The sequence below is a fragment of the Hakea prostrata genome, chromosome 4, assembly GCF_041222555.1.
Source record: "Hakea prostrata isolate BN-2017 chromosome 4, UWA_Hpros_2, whole genome shotgun sequence".
NCBI lineage: Eukaryota > Viridiplantae > Streptophyta > Magnoliopsida > Proteales > Proteaceae > Hakea > Hakea prostrata.
The window spans coordinates 55,749,946-55,765,388 of NC_142603.1; the positions used below are offsets into that span (position 1 = coordinate 55,749,946).

General features: G+C 39.0%; 2 protein-coding genes across 13 annotated transcripts in view; both read right to left on the reverse strand.

Annotated features, from left to right (window-relative positions):
* The window catches only part of LOC149019761 (DEAD-box ATP-dependent RNA helicase 3B, chloroplastic-like), a 44,848-nt gene extending 34,917 nt beyond the window's left edge, over nt 1-9,931 (reverse strand). Inside the window, exons 1-4 of one of the 3 annotated variants that reach the window (XM_089153737.1) lie at nt 9,429-9,931; nt 8,900-9,219; nt 7,936-8,158; nt 3,922-4,307 (exon numbers count right to left, since the gene is read on the reverse strand). In XM_089153737.1, coding sequence (XP_089009863.1) covers nt 3,922-4,122 — 201 coding nt within the window. In that variant the 5' untranslated portion in view covers nt 4,123-4,307; nt 7,936-8,158; nt 8,900-9,219; nt 9,429-9,931. Of the gene's footprint in view, nt 1-3,921; nt 4,308-7,935; nt 8,159-8,899 lie in introns of all 3 variants that reach the window. The other 2 variants (XM_089153735.1, XM_089153736.1) reach the window with 2 other exon arrangements.
* Nucleotides 9,932-10,423: 492 nt separating this feature from the next.
* Nucleotides 10,424-15,443, reverse strand: part of LOC149019762 (SNARE associated Golgi protein family) — a 49,236-nt gene continuing 44,216 nt past the window's right edge. For all 10 annotated transcript variants that reach the window (XM_089153744.1, XM_089153746.1, XM_089153743.1 and 7 more), the window contains 4 exons: nt 14,170-14,431; nt 11,517-11,753; nt 11,179-11,396; nt 10,424-10,796 (listed from right to left, as the gene is read on the reverse strand). In XM_089153744.1, the coding sequence (XP_089009870.1) occupies nt 10,532-10,796; nt 11,179-11,396; nt 11,517-11,753; nt 14,170-14,427 (978 nt within the window). In that variant the 5' untranslated portion in view covers nt 14,428-14,431 and the 3' untranslated portion in view covers nt 10,424-10,531. The remainder of the gene's footprint in view (nt 10,797-11,178; nt 11,397-11,516; nt 11,754-14,169; nt 14,432-15,443) is intronic.

Here is a 15,443-nt window from a genome sequence, read left to right on the forward strand (position 1 = left end):
AACATCCCTAAACCTTCCCATATCCAACTGTAGAGTGTAGACTTCCGTTTTAGCACCAGGGTAATTCTGGGCATCTCAAGACCAACCCATATTAAATTAGCTAAATCTTAACTTGTCCCTTGGATCTTCCCAAAACCCTAATTCATCCTATATCACCTCAATAAAACCCTAGCACACCCCATATTCCCTTCTTAAACCCTAAACTCATATTCTTCTCAACTCCTACAACCCATTTAGATTTTTGTTACTCCCAATCTTATCCCAAAACCCTAAATTTTCCCAAAATTAACCACCCAATCAAGATTGTTAAAATCTCCCATTCCTAAGTTTAGTTATTTAATTTGCTGGTTCCCAAGGGAAAGGACTCTAGGCTAACCTAATTTTAGGCAAACAATCACACATCTCCTAACCTTAAAATCATGGTTACATCAACTAGATTCACCACTAACTACATTGCATTGAGGAGCTCCAAGAGTAATTAATTTGGACTCGAAGCTATCTTTAGTTTGAATGGAGAGTCTAGAACTAAGGGAGTAGACAAGTACAGACTACCATTTCATCCAATGAATTTTGGAGATAGTGGGGTAATGTGGTGAAAATGTTGGAGTGATATAGGTTCTAAGTCTGGTGGACTATGCTTTGAAGGGGCCCCATGCAACATTTGTATACCGGCATGCTGCTATTGACTTGATGAAGGAAAATATTTACAACATAAATCCTAAAGGCATCAAAACTTTCTTGAAGATCATTGATGACCATTGGACACAACTCATGCATCCACAGCATAAAGGTAGTAAGTAATAGTTATTTACACAATCAACCTCACATGATACTAATTGACAAATTGGCAATGAAAATATGTAATGGATTTCTAATTTTGCAGCATATTATTTGAACCCAAGACCCAATACAACCATAAACCTGGGTTGAACATAGATCTAATAGAAGCAGTGATACATAGATCTAAGGGAACCAGTGAAGTAAGTGGCTGCAAAGTTGGAACCTAATAGCGTCCTTTGGTTTATAAGCAACACTAAGGTTAGTCAGTCAGGAGTTTCACTTGAAAGAAATTAGAAATGTGAACAACCTAACCATTATTAGAAATGGTTGTAGATGGAGAATTTCAGGGACGCAAATGGAAAATTTGGAACAGAAGCTGTAGCACAAGGCCGGACATGTGGTGACCCTGATACTAACCTGTAATGTTTTTTAATTAGCATTATGAATATAATGATATTTGAAATGTAGAATAATCTGATAACTGAATCGTTTTAATTATAATAATGCATCTGAATGGTGGGATATTAGAGAATTTAATATGAGTAGCAATCAAGGTCCTATATCAGACATGTTCCACATCTGGATATGGAAGGAACGGAAGCACCTTTTTGTTGACCCATTCAAAGAGGCAAAACAGATTGGGTTTCCAACACCTTAATGACCTAGTGTATCTGCATATAATTTGAGGTAGAAGATGCAGAACATACACATGGGGTATAGAGGGAAATGGGAATAGGGATGCCATCAATCTTGCCGATGTTTTGTATGTGGAATTGGATGACAGAGACCCTATTGTAGGGTGAGGGACAAAGGTGAGTCACTTTTGGATCAGCATGGAGGGAGGCCTTACCTTGTCATAGCTGAGGATGCCAGTGTCAATGTTGATGGCTCATGGCTATTGGGGGCCAGGTATATGCACACAATGCATCAGCTATACCATCCCAGGCTACAGGTGGGTCTGCTGCTACTGCAGATGACAAGGATTGGTCCATTTCCTAAGGTGGTGATGGTGGTGATGGGGACTGTGAAGGTATAGAATCAGGCTCAACCTTCAAGTCAGGAACAGGATCTGGATGAAACCCAAGCTCCCAGTCAGTGTCAAACTTAAGATTCATGGTGGTTCTGAAGTTAAGAGAGGATGCTAGTAGTGAAGGTGATGCTAGTAGTGGTGGAAGTGATGGTGGAGGTAGAGACTATGATGGCCTTCAAGAGCATTATGTGTTCCAACTGCCAGATACGGACAGCCTTATCAGCACCGGGGAATCATAGTATAAACATGCCACACAGGATGAAGAACATAGTGGATCACCTTGTTACAAGACCTCTTCAAGTATTGGTTACTCGAGAGGGCCTCATGGCTAGGTCTAGCCTGGGAGACAGACTGATATGATGGGCATTGATACATTACTTGGCTCTATTGGTGGATTGAGTATTACCAAGAGGGACACCGGATCGAGTGGGTACTGGTGTGCCCCATATTTTATTGATGATGGTAGTTCAAGATAGCACCCCTCAGAGCTGAGAGAATCATATTTCAACCATATGGTTAATAGATTGGGATGGGAAGGATATGCCTGCTCCATAGTATGGCGATATTGGATCTGCATTTTCCTATGAGATGTTTATACTACCGTGTACACCACCACCAAACCCATACATGCTCCCGGCAGCAGTAGCACCATATGGTTCTTATAATGGTGGATCGGTGAGTACTAGGGTTAGCACATCATAGTTTAGTGATCCATATCCTAGGATGTGTTACCTTCAAAACGTTGATGATTCAAAATACATGTCCATATTTGTCAGATTATGTTTGGTTCTCTTTGAAATCTATGACATAGGATTCATGTGTCGCAATCAAAGCATAATGCACATGATGGATTTACAGTAGGAATAGCCAACATAGCAGGTTCTATTAGTCTATACCTTGGAGGAATTTCTATGGTTTCATATTTCCTATGAATCACACTTATCATGTAAATTGTTTACTGTTGCATCGTTTGTACATGGGTTGTATTTGATAATTGACTACTGATGATGCATGTGCACATATGTTTCAGTTGTGTGTTATGCATATATAGCTTTAGAGTTTTACTGCATTATCAATTGAAATTGCTTATTAATGGGCAAAACGATAGTCAAAGACTTCCACATAAGCAGAGTCGCGGGGGGAGCAGTTTTCCTACACAACCTTACCCCAGCAATTGGAATTGCTTATTATTTATGTCAATTTATACTTCAATCATGTTTAAGCATGTGAAAATACATTCAATTTCGTGAGCGTGAATCCAAATTCCAAAAGACCATTGTGGGTTGGGTTTAGTGACTAGTCATTTTAAATGTGAATATGTATTTATAGGGCCTTAAAATAAGCTATCCAGGAAGAACCAGACCGAAATATTCATAAACCCCACGAACATTGAAACACCTGGCAGATTTTGGCCAAAACCTCAACATCGCGGTGGACCCAACTCCACTGAGACCCAGTGATGAAACAAGATTTTCAAACCTTGCCTCCACTGTAGCCTACAATCAAGAGTAAGAACCACCATAACATGTCCAAGCAAGACCAACATGGGGAAAGCCAAGGACCAGCATACCACATGCTAGACACTTTGCAGTCCCATTCGTGCCTCCACTGTCTCCTATCGCATAAAATACACATTCAAAGTCTCAACACAACGTTGACTATCAAGCTTACAGCCATCTCCTTTCTCAAATCTCTTTTTCAGTTACATATTCTGGGATTATTTTTAAGTAGTTTAGGCAAATTTATAATTGAAGATAGTGATGTTGTGCCCACAGAAAATATATGGAGAAAGCTTCCAAAGAAGGGAAAATATCAACTATGCCAGGAAGAATCTTAGTCATGGAAACCCATTTACAATTATATACTTTCTATACATAATTCTCAAAGAATTTTCCCAACCAATCTTTGGTTCAAAGAGAAAGATTCTCAACTAAGAACTAGAGTACAAATAACCACCTCATTTTATCCTGTTTTCTATTCTGAGATGCAACTTCCTGATTATTACCCAGAAATAAAGATTGTTCTGATGACCAAATATGATGCCAAAGCAAAGATAGAAGAGATGTAGTTTCTAAAATGGAAAAGGTAAAGATTGATGGTCTATCACTAACCTTCTCAAGAGTAATGTGAGACCTAGATGAAGGGGGTTGGGAAAAACCACTCAAGTGTGCCAGCGCTGCCGCTAGTGCACCTGCTCCTTGCTCTTCGATCAACTTGTGTGCCATCGGGACAAAGAACCTTACAGATTCTGGATGGAGCCCATTGAGAGTAGCTACAACTTGCTCAGCAGAAGACTTTAAAATTTCTTTCATTGCTGGTGGACCGATAAACTCAAAACTGCAGCCCACAGCACGTTCAAGGGATTTGACAATTCTGCGCTGGGCCGCTGGCTACTAGTAAACATCAGAATAACACTACCTTCCTTTCCGGCACGCCCTGTTCGACCAGAGCGATGAACAAAAGTTTCTGGATCATTGGGAAGCTCATAGTGGATTACCTGGGTAGAAGGAAAACCAGAAAAAGAGGGTCACAACCTTTTCAAGGCACAAAATACAATCTGGAAACATTGCAGCCTATGCCATATTATCACTGATCGTTTAAAATTAATAAGACCCAAAACATTCAATCAATTGAACACAATGATCAATGCTCATGGATACTTTCAAAGCCTACTTGGCAACCTCAACAGCAGTTGGCAATAACTACACATGTAAAACTTAAACATCACACATTTCCTCTTTCTGCATAACATCTCAAACTTATTATCTCATGCAGACAAATAATAATTCAAGTAGGCCACAGTAAGAGAGTATTGAAGTTTAGTGAAAACCAATGAGAATCCTAGTAACAGGAGTCAACAAACTATGTTTACTGATATAGGAGTGCAACAGTATTAACTACATTCGCCAAGGCCAACCAGCCCACGGCAACCCTCCAAATAGGGCATAGCCCTCCTACCCTACATTTATTGATATCGGACTGTAACAGTATTAACTACATTCATCAAGGCCAACCAGTCCCCGGCTGTCCATGTAAGGGCATAGCCCATCCTGAAGCTGATTTGATTGGTTGGAAGGCTGTTTTGTATAACTGAAGCCTGCCACTGCTACTACTCTGCTATTGCTCTCTCCAGTGATGCTTTGCTGGTCCTTAGATCAGAAACTATGGGACTTTAAATGGCTTTGCCTGTCAGTGATCCTGGCGCTGTGGTTCCTGAGAACCTCCTTTCCCTATTGTGAATTACGGTCCAGACATTGCCAACTCCACACCTGCTGGCATTCCCCTACAGGTGCCTGGACATCAGGCAACCTCCCAAACCTGCTATGCCTTACTCTCTACCAACACCTTTGCACCTCCACACAAGGTCTCCCTTTTCACCTTCGTGATCCATACTCTTCCCCCCCCCCCCTTCATTCCTTGTCTCATACCACTCGTGCAGGCCCTACCACCTCCCAGCCCCTCTTACACCTCACTTTTCCCTCTTCAGGCCCCTGGACCCCAATCTCAACCTGAACCATGGTTCAGAATATTGGTTTTGAGCCTGGTTTAGACCAACCTGGGATCTGATCAAGATCTAGGGAAACCTGGCTGAAACCAGGGATCTTCCTCAGCTTATCTCTACAGGTGCTTTTGACACCAAATAGTATGTTTTTTCATATGATTTTCAGCATACAGGCTATTTAAAGGCTCTAGACGTAAGGCATCAGCTATCTTCTATAAAAATCGCTGAAAAGATAGATTTCATAATACTATCCTACAAATTTAGAAACATATAACGAGTTAATGACAGATACAAACAGTTCTAATGTACTTTGATACAATAACATCAGCAGTACAAACTAAATGATGTAAACCATAAACTAAAGAAGCAAAAGCAATGATTGCCAAAATCTCCACATCGCAACCCCAGCCTTATTTCCATGAAAAGCTTCTTGGTGGATCCATCCCACGAGCTGCATACCATTGCATCAGTCTAAGGCTCTCCTCTGAATGTGCAACATACAAATCCCATGACATGGTGTGGGCCCAACTGTATGGTAATCCATGCTTGCCCATCTATAGGTTCCACCGACAACATGAGACGGACATCCAAATCTAGGGAATAGGTCACTGAAACTGTAAGAAGATGATGGAAGCACACAAAAATCATGTCATAGATCAAGCAACGGTGTCTCACATATATTTAAATGATCTCATCCATCATATATAAAAAGCCATTTCTTTTTCAAAATATTTTGAATGGAAAATAGTATTCTAAACGTATTCTAAACCATAAATAAAATAAAATAAATAAAGAGTAGGATTACCCAAAAGGAAAAATGGGAAAAAGAAAAACTCACAACTATATTGTTTGCATTGGTGCGCAAAACTTGGGGCAGCAGTTTTGGTGCTCAAGTTACTAAGTTTATATTCTTAAAGAAAGAATCCATGATACACAAGTTTTTAATACTTCCCTTTTTTGTTTCTTTTGATTTTGGGCAGAATTCTACGTCAGTTTATGTTATGTTTTGACCCGATTCTTGTACCTAATTTGGAAGATGGACCCTCGTCGACATATTTTCGTGGGCAACCCAAACAACCCATTTACCCAATTGGAGTCTATATGTATGTCTCTTATGTCACCAATCAATACATACATGTATGCTACCATATAATCATTAGAATAATTTTTACATAATTAAAAACACGTAAAAACAATTTATGAAACAACAAAACACACGTTGTTCTAGGATAACATACATACAATGCTTAAACAAACATGTTTGAGTTTTAAAATAAACTACATAACATAAGTATCATTTAAAAAAAAAAAAACATAAATTTTCATTGAAAATTTATTTTTTCATAATTATTTTCTTTAATTATTCAAATCTTAAATTATATATATATATATATATATATATATATATATATATATATATATATATATATATATAGAGAGAGAGAGAGAGAGAGAGAGAGAGAGAGAGAGAGGAGAGAGAGCAAGCATGAAAATCAAAATATGACTACATGAGGTTGTAGCCCTCTCAATGTAGCACAACACAAGTTAGAATCACACTCATCATAAGTATTTTTTTTAAATTAAAAAATTTTAAATACGAAAATAGAAAAAATTAAATTAATATAAAAAAATTAATATTTTTTTCCCATAAAAGTGTAGACCTGCACTAGTAGATCAACATATATTTGCATCACATGCATACACCTATTATACAACATGGTGTTTGAAAATTTCAAATTTTGACCAGGAATCTTACCTTCGTTGATGATGAAGCTGAAATGATCTTAAATGTTGCTAATTTGAAGCTGTAGATGTGCTAAAGGTGCTTGGAAGTTGAAATCTAGTTAAATCCCCAAAAATATCCAGCCAAATCTCAACTTTCCGGCAAGAGAGGAGTGAAATATGCCTCTCTCTCGTACGAGACTGGGGCCTTTAAAATCCCCTATACCATTTGGTTGGACAAAAAAGAGAGATCTTGTCATCTCGCGAGATCTCGCAAGATGGCAAGATCTCGAGGGGAGATACGGAATCTCTCCAATCTCGCCTACCATCTCATCTCGCTAAGGTCAACAACCGAGATATCTTGTGAGATCTCATACCATGCAAATTAACATACAATCAAAAGGATTCCCAACACTTATTGGGGACCAAACCTAGTTACAACAAGAAATCAAACTGTGACTCAAGTTGACATATACCACCCATTATCATAACAACATAACTCAGAATGGCACTAGGACTAAAATGTACCCAAAATAGAAGTCCAAATATGCTAACCAAGAAACCACTTAACCCTAGGCTGCCGATGTAGATTCTTAACAGAACATTTAACAGACCAATGCAACAGCATCATTTCCCCTGGAGTGAGAAAAAATACCACGAGCCTTAAAACTATAAGGACAATGTCAACCACTCAATAAACATCTAAAATCAATCTCCAATTTCGGCACATTGATTCCTCTTTTTGTGTCCATTTGAATTTATTGTAAGATAAGATGTCATTTTGCAAAAACTGAATTATCACTAACTAAAGCAACAAGTCGTTTTTGTATCACAGAATGCATTTTCGCAATTCATAAATTGAAAGGACCAATAACACAAGTGTAAACTGTAGAGAGATTACCAAATCAACATTAGGGATATCAAGCCCACGAGCTGCAACATCTGTGGCAACAAGGACACTGAATTTTCCCTGCCGAAAACCATTCAGTGTTCTCTCTCTGATGCTGAGATATATCACCATGTAATGCCTCAGACACAATATTGTTAGTTATGGTCATTGACACCTCGTCAGCATCCCGCTTTGTACGTGTAAAAACAATGGTCTTGCCAGCCTGTGCATATACCTGAAAATCATATTAAAAAAAATTCTCAATTTGTTAATAAATATATCAATTGTCCATCCAGGACCCAGGTGGTCGTCCCATGCCATAAATGGCCCATAAACTTAAAGTCAGATACAGAAAAGGATGCTATAATTTTCTAGGTGAAAGAAATAAGCAAGTTCGTGGTAAAAAAAGTATTGTTTGAAATTTGTACAACCTCATGTAATCTATATGAAAAATAGAAAAGAAGAAGAAAGAGAGAAGAGATCAATTTCAAAAAGAGCATGGCCTCTCAATATGTGAAGATTCCAAAGAAAAAGTATTTTATTTATATAGTTGTAAGGCAGAATCAGTATTAGGAGATTTGATTAGATTTGGATACTGGAAGATTTAGCTTCTGTTTCTGGGTTTTTCCTGGATCTTTAACATCTTTTGTGTTTTTCTTGTAAGATTCCCACAATGGGAAGATTTGAATTGTTCTGCATTCAATAACATATAACTATAAATAAAGCTTCTGTGTCCTTTAGACACAGGTCAGGATTTCTCAAACTCTTCCAACATCATATCAGAGCCAACTCTGATACATCACTGAGTACCATCACCACCATCGTCCCTTTCCCATCTTCTCTCCCAATCGCATGCACCACCAACTCCTGTTGTGTGCTAACCACAGCTCCCACCCCCTCACCCCAAAACCCAAAAGAAAAGGGGAGACGGAGGGGGGGGGGGGGAGAAAGAAAGTAAAATATCCAAGGAATCAACCTGCCACCATCGCCAAGCTTCTCCCTCTGTCCTATCGATTTTTCTCCCTTTTCTTCAAAACCTGCCAAAGGATCGTCTATGAGCAAAACCCTATTGCAGCCAACAGCAGAACCTATCGACCATCGCCACCTACAATTTCTTCCACCAGAGACCATTTGCCACCTGCATCCCCTTCCACCATAAAACCTGCAACTAGATTCTGCCACCCTACAAACTGCAACCAGAACTTCTGCCACCATCAAACCTGCAACCAGAACAATCGAACCTCTCTTTGTTCCCTTTTTTTTTCAACCGATCTTAGAAAACCTGTCGCCAGCAACCTGCGACCACATTAAACACTTTTTCTTCCTATAAAAGAAAAGAAAACAAAAAACAAAAACAAAAAATCCTTGCCCCTATTGGTCCTAGGCTGATCACTTTGCAATTCATAACATCGCCTCCTCTTCATGCCCTTCAATAAGTTTCTTCTTATCCTAAAACATCATTTATGATTTATATTTGGAGGTCACAAAAATTATTTTTTTTCTACCTGAACCTCTTTTGTGTTCCTGCAATAGGCCTCCTCTGGTGCATTTGGCATGGAGAATCCTCCCGTCTCTTCAGTTTCTCAAGATCGTGATTATTCCCTCTTTCAGATGAACACTGTTAAGCTTAATATGTCAAATTATCTTCAATTGTCTCGCAAGAATTCTCGTGGTTGGTGCCTGTGATCTAACTGACCATCTCCATGGAACTTCTGTTAAACCTTCTTCATCTGGTACAATGCAAGACAATTGAGAAACAAAGTATTTGGTTATGGATTTCCCCTTAATTCCATTGAACCAAAAATTGTAACGATCATTTTCTTCCCAATGCTGCGAGAACTTGGAAATTTGTAAAGGAAACATACTCCAAATTGGTAATGATGCATAGTGCTTTGAGATAAAAAAAAAATCCAACATTCTTCGAGGCTATTTGTTGAAATAATTGAATGAATTCTAACTTACGTCAATGTGACATAGCAGGCCTTATTTATAATAGTAGAATGCAAGAAAGAGCAAAATAATACCGATGTGGGACTAAAAAAGCCCATCTGTCTTCCATTGTTTTTTTTTTTTGGTAATCATCTGTCTTCCATTGTGGTAGAAAGAGACTTACCGTATTCAAACTAAACGTACAAAACCCATGTAACCTACCGTTTGGGAAATTCGATTTGTACTAAAACTCGATGTTTAACCAAGTGCGCAGACCCAACAGCCTGTGATCAAAATTTGGGTCCATGTGATTTGCGACTGGTTTTTATTTTTGGGGGTCCAACGTGATTTGCTGTTTGACTGATACATAGGGCAGTCCGGTAAGGCCTGCTCAATAGCTTGGCCAGGAAACTATCTCGCACTCCATCTCGTATTAGCTTGACATAAATTGGCTGCCTTGAAATAGCTAGTTCAAAAGAATTGATACAAGAAAACACTTCTGCTTTATTTTCCTAATGCGTGACTGGAGTAGATCCACTTGTATAGTTGTATCCACCCCCCCCCCCCCCCCCCCAAAAAAAAAAAAAAAAAAAGAAAAAAGAAAAAACAATTACAGATATCAGAATACTATTTATCTCCTACCATAACTTTACAGGATCCATGTCTCCACGTCTGCAGATTACGCATAAAAGGAAGAGAGAACTAAATGCTCCCGCCTTATTGGTGGAAGTTTTTCCATCTCAAAACCGCAATGATCAGTTATGACAGCTTCTTTACTACTTTCAGCCCTTTCCAGCTCGTTTAAGGCTTTCTTCCCGTAGATGGTAAAAGCAACCGTCGCAATTATTGCAACAATGAAAGAGATGATGTTGTACACAATCTCCACCGTGGTCATGTGATGGTTTCCATACTTCATGTCTGTTAACGTCCTTATCAAACGCCCACTGCACCCAAATTCACCAGAAGCAACAGGAAAATATTAGAGATAACCAGAAAGTAAGAATGACAAAAAACAACCACCTCCCATTAAACGTTTCATGATCAACTATTTTATTCCCAATCTAATGATCAAAACTCAATAGGATCCCAAAATCATATTCAAATTCAATGTGGTCCAAGTTTTCATAAACAAAAACCTAATCCTGGCAGTCCCATAAAATAAGTAGTTGAATTGGTGTAATGTACAAAAAACCTGGGGATATTGAGTCTTCTTACAGTGACGAGGCCTTCCCTCCACTCACTTACATGAAAAGGAATACTATCTTTTTTCTTTTGTTTTGTCCCCAAATAAACACAGTAAACATTCTCATAAAAAAAACAACTAACCTATAGATGTAAATGAATGATTCAGGTACCATTCCAGCAATTGACCCGAATATGTAGGGCCAAAATCTCATGTTTGTAACCACAATAGCATAGTTGAAAATGGTGTAGGGAAATGGTGAGACTCTGAAGAGTGCAACAACTCGAAACTGATGGAACCAATTTCCTTCCCCAGCCAGCCTGAGAACAGCAGCATTCTGGGGCCATCTCCTCAACCATTGCTGTAAAATTTTAGAAATTTAAGCATGAAAATTGGGACAGAAGGAAACTTGGAACAGGTCAAAATCAAGATTCATGCTATAATTATTGCATTTCAGCCCAGAAATTAGAGCATCTCTTACATGGATGCGATCGCGGAACAGTAATCCAACCAAATAGGGCAAGGTCATCCCAATGGTTGTCCCAACCATGATGATCACAAACCCCATACCATATCCAAAAATCATCCCTGCCAGCCACATGGAGGGTCCTGATGGAATTAAAACTACAGGGAATAATGCCAGAGAGGCAATAAGCACAAGTGCAAGAACAGGCCTTCCAAAAGCAGTAGCCTCCCATTGCATGATCGGGAGAAGAACCTGCAAGATGTGACATAAACACACACCGAATTAAGCTTTATATGCTGCTGACACAGCAAAGGCATCATACTTTTCCAAGAAAAAGGAGAAAAAAGAACACTACAATAGACAAAAAGTTGTACCACTCTGCAAGTACTGAAATTCTATACCCAAGAACACTACCATAATAGACAAAATTTGGTCCAAACGCATTGATATGTTCATACTTCATAGCTCAAAAAAGGGGACTCAACAGCTCAGTCTGATCAAGTTAAGCAGAAGCAGCCACCATTTTAGTTCCCATCTCCCTAAAGGCTATTTTCAGTTGGAAAGTGTAGACAATCCCAGATCTATAACAAGCACTAGGTAGAGAGAAGAAGAAAGAGAGATTGAGGGAGAAGAAGAGAGACTAATTGGAGAACAGGGCAGGGAGATAGAATTTGTCTATTCTACAGTACCAGCAAGCACATATTTATAATAATTTGAAATATACTTACAAAAAGAAACATAACTCAAATGTAACTCTCAACTCTTACCTAATCAAGGTTCAAGATCTCGCTCTCGAGGGCAATCTCGCCCTTGAGAAAAAGTGATATCTCGCTTGAGAAAAAGCGAGATCTCACTCCAGATTTGGTATTTTCCCCGGGCCAACTAGAGTGAACTCAAGGGCCCATCTCGGGGGTTTTTTAAGGGTAAGGTTGGGCTTAAGTTTGTATTTAGATTATTCTAGGCTCTAAACACATTGATGGCCTTAAATTTGTGAGAAGACAACCTTCAGTATGAGTTCTACCTCGACCTTAAGTTTGAAATTGAAATGTTACAGGAATGCACATGCAATGTTATAAAACATGAAACATAGAACCATTAGAACGTATATATAAATGAAAAGCAAGAGATAAGATATACCAAAAAACTTGAATACTAACATTCCATCCATATGAGTACAATAGAACATCACATTCTCCAGTCTTGAGAATACAATAATAATACAACCATCATAAGTTCATAATAGAAGCGTTGGGTATGGCTCATACTACACATTCTATTGCCGACAACCAACCCCATGCACACGGGGCTCTTGGTCCAGGTGAGCAGGCGGGAGTCGGGGGGGAGGGGGCACCCTGGTGGGGGTGCAAGTTGTAGAGGCCTTATATCATTTTAAGCCTCGAGATTTCCTTTGCAGTTTGGTCTTGGGCCCATGAATAGTTGTTGTGGCCTTAGTTGAAGAACTCCTTCAAATGACCTTGTTTGATCTTCCTTTCTCGATGTAGATGTGCTAAACCTTACCGTAGGTCAAGATCCGGCATCAATTTAGCAAAAAATGAGGTTTCCATGGTGTCGGAGAGTTGCTCAGCGAGACAGGTCAAGCTGTCAACTTGTTGCACTCGAACAAAGGGATTTAAAATAATGGGTGGACCAAGATCTCGGTCGAGATTCTGCATTTGGTGAGACTTGCCTTAGATCTCGTCTCGAGACCTCATAAAAGCGAGATCTCTATGAGATCTTGTGATACCTTGAATGATGCACCTAATTAAGCCTAAAGTTTAGTAGGAAACTCACTTAGCTTAAGACACTATTAACCAAAACCTAAACCACTCCCCCTATTGTGTTACATCATATTATCTCTCATTATCTCTAACAAAAGAAAGCACCAGAACATTTTAGAGGTTAAAAAATTGAAAGCAAAATGGAGTAGGCCCCAAGAAATTTCACTTTTCTTGACATCAATTTTACAAGGCAATGCCCTGCATGACTCCTAGGAATTTGTCCCCTAAGCCTCTTCCTGTACCTTGGCTGCTGGAGAAATCTCACTGAAATGAGAATTTTTTTTCTCTTTCCTCCCAGAAATGTCTTAAAATACAGGTGGCACCACATGCATCAATAATAACAACAGTCTCTTATTCATCAAAAAAAGAAACAACAGCCTCATGAAATGCACTGGACTAGTATGTTGTCTTAGCTTCATTTATATTTTGAGTTATTCCATTTTAGTTTCTTCTCATACGAGAAAAAAGGGACATTCTGAAAATTGGAACATTCAAGAATATTTTCCTTTCCTGTCAATTCTTTCTTTTTCTTCAACTCACGAGAGTCGAGACTACTGCAGAGAGTCTTGGTGAAAAGAACAAGTGGAATAGGGAAAAGATCTGGAATGGCCCTTTCCAGTTTATGCCCATTAATTTTTTAAGCTATGGAAATTATTTTTGGGCTCTTATCCATCCAAAACTGAACCCACTAATTGAATGATATTCTTTAAAGAATCAATGACCACACAGTGTCAGTACTATTCCATATGTCTCTGAAATGTAAACAGTAATTGTGAATAAAACTAAGGTCTGTATTCATAAAACCACCCTTGGCCCAATAGAATTACCAGAAGAAGAAGAAGGGGAAGAAGGGAAAAAGAAGAAAAAGAAAGAAAGAGATCAGAAGCTACCTTCTCAAGAAGAAATGGAACTCCCCATTTCAACAAAACAAAGAGAAGAATTAACAAAATGCAGCACCATAGTAATGCCTTCATCCACCAAGTGAGACATTTAAGCCTGCATCCTGCTTCAGTTTGTAAGACATTGACATCAGCAATCGTTGCCTCATTTGATATCACCAGCCTTACAGATTCTTCCTGCATAAAATTCCCAGAGGTTGCACGATGCTTTCCAAGTCCCTCAGAAGGATTCAACCTCGTATCGTTCATGGTACTATTGCAACAAAGGAATTAATTAGCACCAAAATGAGGATTACACAATCAGCACAAACAAAAACATAGGATAATAAGTATCTAGGAAAAAATGCAGCTAAAAATCTAATAAGAATATGGAGTTCCAATAAAGATCTTCCAAGGTTAGAACCGTGCAATCATTTTGTAAAATGCAACCTCATTAATAGCCTGATTTACCCTCCCCCCCCCCCAAAAAAAAAAAAAAAAGTAAAATAAATAAATAAAAAAAATAAAAAGCCTGTAGCAAACAATTTAAGTTCCGCTGCAGCATAATTTTATCCTCAATATATCAAGTATCTACAATGGTTGATGCGGCGGCATCCCAACGGCCCATTTGACCTGATGCAACATGAAGACCTACATTCCCGAGAAGCCCAAGCTCTCCAAGCAGTACTGGTAGTAGTGAAGTAGTTTGTTTCTAATACTGAGCTATTACAGCCCTTTTTCGAACCATGGTTCACTTGGTTCAATCTGGTCAAGTAGTGGCCTAATTTAACACTGTGCTTACATGACAGAGTTATCAGCATGTAATCAGGCCGTTCACACCCTTCCATGCATAGGTTGGGAACAGTAGTTTTATATCTGTTATAAATTTCCTTCCTAGTAGCAAATAGTATTATGTAATTGGCTTTCAGTGCCCCCCACCCCTGGGCCCCCCCCCCTTCTTTTCTCTTGCTTTTTATACCCCAATTGTAGGGGGGAATAGACATATTGAATAGGACAATTGTCGAGGCAAATAGACAGATTGGACCAATGCTGATGGTATTCCAAGTCTAGCTGCTGCTGTAGTGCTTCACGATTAAAGTCAAGGAGCTGGTATTCCCAGAAAATTCGAAATCCTGGAAAAGCTTGAGTTCTAGGCGTTTAAAGTGCTAGTTCCTATCTCGACCGTGGATCAGTCTTTGAAGGAAATCTGCTCTACATGTTGGTGCCTTAGAAGTCTGTCACTTGGCAAGAAGATCCAGCTCTAAGCCCTAATTCAGTCTGCTCTC